General features: G+C 38.8%; 2 protein-coding genes across 2 annotated transcripts; both read right to left on the bottom strand.

Moving 5' to 3' along the window:
• Positions 1–1,389: 1,389 nt before the first annotated feature.
• On the bottom strand, positions 1,390–2,130 carry LOC141664821 (uncharacterized). The gene has a single exon (XM_074470775.1). The coding sequence runs from the start codon at positions 2,128–2,130 to the stop codon at positions 1,390–1,392; it is 741 nt and encodes a 246-aa protein (XP_074326876.1).
• A 756-nt stretch (positions 2,131–2,886) lies between these two features.
• On the bottom strand, positions 2,887–3,633 carry LOC141664820 (uncharacterized). The gene has a single exon (XM_074470774.1). The coding sequence runs from the start codon at positions 3,631–3,633 to the stop codon at positions 2,887–2,889; it is 747 nt and encodes a 248-aa protein (XP_074326875.1).
• Between the last annotated feature and the right edge of the window lie 583 nt (positions 3,634–4,216).

Here is a 4,216-nt window from a genome sequence, read left to right as displayed (position 1 = left end):
TCCTTCTACCCTACAATGTCCCGATTAAATACAAGGCATGGATCTCGTGTCAAGCCTATCTAATTCAATCACTTGCTTACCATCTATTATGCGTAGTTCTATGCAAATTAGAAACTCCTTTCTAATTTCATTCACTCTGGCCAGAGATTCCTGAACTAACATAAGTGGATCAGCCTTGAACATTCGCTTCCTTCACTAGAAGGGGTAGATCCTTTATTGATCATACACTATCTTCGTGTACAAATTCCTATACCCAGAAGAGCCCTAATAATTGTCCCTGGAGACTAAGAACTAAACCAAAGCATAGTTCAGTGTACACAAGATGACTATGATGACCTCAAGTCTAAGGATACTTGTACAACTATCACTAAGTGAACAACTGCTGACACGTGAGTGAACTCCATCAGTTGTTCAGCTGGGCGAGTCATGTTCAGTGAACTTATTCCATAATAAGCACCTACATACTAGCTATAGTGTCACCACACAAATGTCTATGAGAACAGACATCCCTCAAAATGAAGCAAGCATAGTATGTACCGATCTTTGCGGATTATTAATTACCAGTTAGTAATCCTATGACCAGGAACTATTTAAGTTTAGAGTTATCATCTTTTTAGGTCTCACTATTATGATCTCGTCATAATCCATAAAAAGCTTTACTCTAAACTATGGTATATCTTATTTAAACACTTAAATAGATAAAGCCCGTAATAAAAACAAAACAAGTCTTTATTAATATCAATGAAATCAAAACAGATTACATAAAAGTTATTCCTAAATTCTAATACATGATTGGACTTAGGACATATTCCTTTCATTGTGATCATTCAAGACCTCCATCTTTCCATTAACGTAAAACTTCTTAAGATAAAACATCTATTCTCTGTAATTATCCGTTCATTATACATAGATCCTGCGGTAGGGATTCGAAAAATTTATTTTTCCGTTGCGTTTTTATGCTCGAATCCCTAACATGAGGAACCTGTCCATTCTAGAAAAATCTTCTCACCACCGCAACCACATCCTTTCCCACTATAGACCAATATTTTTGATAAAAAGCTGGCGTCATTCCGTCCGGTCCCGACGACTTGTCGGGATGCATATGAAACAAAGCTTGTTTCACCTCTGCCTCTGTAATTTCAGACAACAAAAACTCATTTTGCTCTCTGGTATGACCTGATCAATGCTTTCAATCACTGGCTCCCATTCAACATCAGAAGCCGTAAAACGGCCTCTATAGTAACCTATGATGACTTCTTGTAATCCACTATCCCAGTCCCTTCACTCCCCCTCTGCACTTTTGAGCCTATGAATCTGATTCGACCTTCTTCTATTAGTTGCCGAGTTATGAAAGAATCAACTATTCTTGTCACCATCATGAAGCCACAACTATTTGGATCGTTGTCTCCAAAAAATTTCCCGTTGATCCAATACTTTATGCAACATATATTTAGCTTCATCATATCGCTGTAAAGATTCTGCGTCGCTTCCCCCTCTATATCGTTTCAAATCATCCTTGTACTTCTTTATCTTATCACCAAAGTTACTCGTAACCTCCTTCCCCCATTCTTTCAAAACTTCTCCGCATTTCCTCAGCTTTTGCTGAATATCAGAATCAGCAGCATCCTCCCAGCTCTCCTTTACTAGCTGGGTACACATTGGATCAACTAACCATGCATTCTCGAATTTAAATTTCTCCCTTATTTGTATCCTCTCAGATTTTTTTGGCATGAGAATAATGGGGCTGTGATCAGAAGTAGAGCCCTCAAGGTTATACAATTTTGCCAACGGGAAATCCTCCAGCCAATTTTCTGTAACTACAGCACGATCAAGTCGAACTTCTGTCCATTCTGGTTTGCCTCGGCTACGTTCCCAAGTGTACTGATGTCCCACAATATCCATGTCAACTAACCCTGCATCAGCTAACGCTTTATTAAAACCATCAACGAGCATTGTTGGATAAGGGTCCCCTCTTTTCTTATCTCTCTGACTTACTACATTATTGAAATCTCCTACCAAGCACCATGGAAGATTAGAGTCTCGAGCTAAAGTACGAAGCAAGTCCCAGGTCTTCCAACGGTTGTTTCTATTTGGCTCCCCATAAATGCCCGTTAGACGCCAGCTACCCATTCCATCCACCTTAACATTCACGTCGATATGGTTTTGCGAAAAGCTTCGAACTGTTGCCTAGTCTTGTTCCTTCCACAACATCTCTAAGCCCCCACTACGCCCTTGAGGGTCCACAACGAAAAGGCCTTCAAAACCTAGCTTATTTTGAATAAACTCCAACTTACCCTTACGACTTAATGTTTCACACAGAAATATAAAATCTGGCCTTTCTTGACGTACTAGGTCAGCAAGGAACCGAATATTCCAAGGGAGGCCCAACCCTTGGCAGTTCCAACTCAACGAACTCATAATGAGAGGCGGGTCTCCGTTACAGAGCCCGCTAATATTACGTTTTTTGGATCCGTTTGAGTCTCTAGTATTATGACATCCAATGGGCTATCTCTTTCATCTGGCCCAACATTATTATATTCTTCTGTGCGCCTTCTCTTTGGGTCCGAAACACTAAGCCCAATATTTTCAATTTATGTTGCTTCTTTTTCCCGCTCGACTATCTTTGTGGATATTATTTCCTGACTTTTAGCACCTTCAACAACCTTATCTTTTATGTTTCCTACAATCACTCTCCCAACTAACACTCCGCCACTTTCAATGTGCCAACTGCATCCCCTAAAATCATGGGATTGTGTTCTCTTTCCTTAACGGTTACGACTCCTCCGCCTCTCCCCGTAGCATCTCCTCCTACAACCGTATCGACCACCGGAAATGAACTGCCCTTCTGAGCCATTTAGCACCAATCGTCTGATTTCCCCTCTTTGGTTATGCTCGCATCCAACTCCCATATGGTTTCTCAATCATCTCTATTGGGGTATCAAATATTCTGGCGCAAAACTTTTCACTGTGTCCAATTAAGCCACAAATAAAATAAAACGTAGGAACTCTTTCGTACTTGAAGTTTGCCCAACACCATTGATTTTCAGACTTACTCAGCTTCATACGTCTCTTTAAAGGTTTTTCAATGTTAATCGTAACTCTGACTCTTAGGAAATCCCTCCACACTCCAACGAATTTATTTGTGTCAGACTCGATAAATGTACCTATGTAATTGCCCACATCTTTTACCACTCGCAGAGACATAAAACCAGGATCCATGCCGTGCAACTGAACCCAGAGATTAATCTTATTCATCGCCACTGCTCTAGGATTGTCACCTTCTTTTAGTCTCTCAAACAATAACTGAAATCTGTCAAAGGTCCATGGACTTCCATCTATAACCCGCTTAATATCGACCTCATGATAGAATTGAAATAAATATCTATTTGGTTCAATCTCCTTGATATACATGCCCCTTCCCGGTCGCCATAACGACGCCATTTTATGTTGCATGGCTTGAAAATCTATAGATGATTCCGTAAGAAATCTCCCAACCAAGCACCATCGTACATCGATCTCCGACAGACTCTCACTGGATTCTTCATATATGATTCCCCCATCCTCCTCTTCTTCCAATCCGATTCTTGCAAAACTATCCTCCATTTTCTCCTCCAGACTCTTCCTGGACGGCATAGTTACCAAATCTATAACGTTGAAAAGGACTGCGAGAAAAACGAATACTGGAAACTTAAAGAACAGGGTTTAACACTATTAAGCAACCATGTCAGATGACAACACTCTTAAGTTTTAACCACTGGAATATTACCAAATTTCTAAATCCACTAATATAGTTTTTAACAAAACAAAAGTTACATCTAACTAGATGAGTAAGTTACCAATGGTAATTTCTTGACAATCCCATAACTCCATTAAATTGACAATCAAGGTTATCATGCCAAATAAGTATTGGCAACCCATATCGGAGATATTGTTAATAAGAATATAACATATGTATTAAATAATCTCAATTGCACATAAAACAAATCAATGCTGGTGGTTGCACAGAAAACTAGATGAAGTTAAATTTGAAAACTAGATGAAGTTAAATTTGTAATCTCTCATTACTGTACGGAGTAAAATTTTACTGCTTTTAACAGTCATGTTGATTTAAATAAAAAGTAGAAGTTTTAGGAGAATATAATGGTAAGTTGATTTTAAAAATCTTAATGAAATTTTTTATAGAAATTTTAGGAGAATTTAAGAATGATTATAATAT

This window comes from Apium graveolens, chromosome 6 (assembly GCF_009905375.1).
Source record: "Apium graveolens cultivar Ventura chromosome 6, ASM990537v1, whole genome shotgun sequence".
NCBI lineage: Eukaryota > Viridiplantae > Streptophyta > Magnoliopsida > Apiales > Apiaceae > Apium > Apium graveolens.
This window is presented reverse-complemented; position numbering and strand designations above follow the sequence as displayed.

Coding starts and splice junctions, on each gene's coding strand:
- LOC141664821 (XM_074470775.1), bottom strand. CDS start 2,130: ATGGGTAGCTGGCGTCTAACGGGCATTTATGGGGAGCCAAATAGAAAC.
- LOC141664820 (XM_074470774.1), bottom strand. CDS start 3,633: ATGCCGTCCAGGAAGAGTCTGGAGGAGAAAATGGAGGATAGTTTTGCA.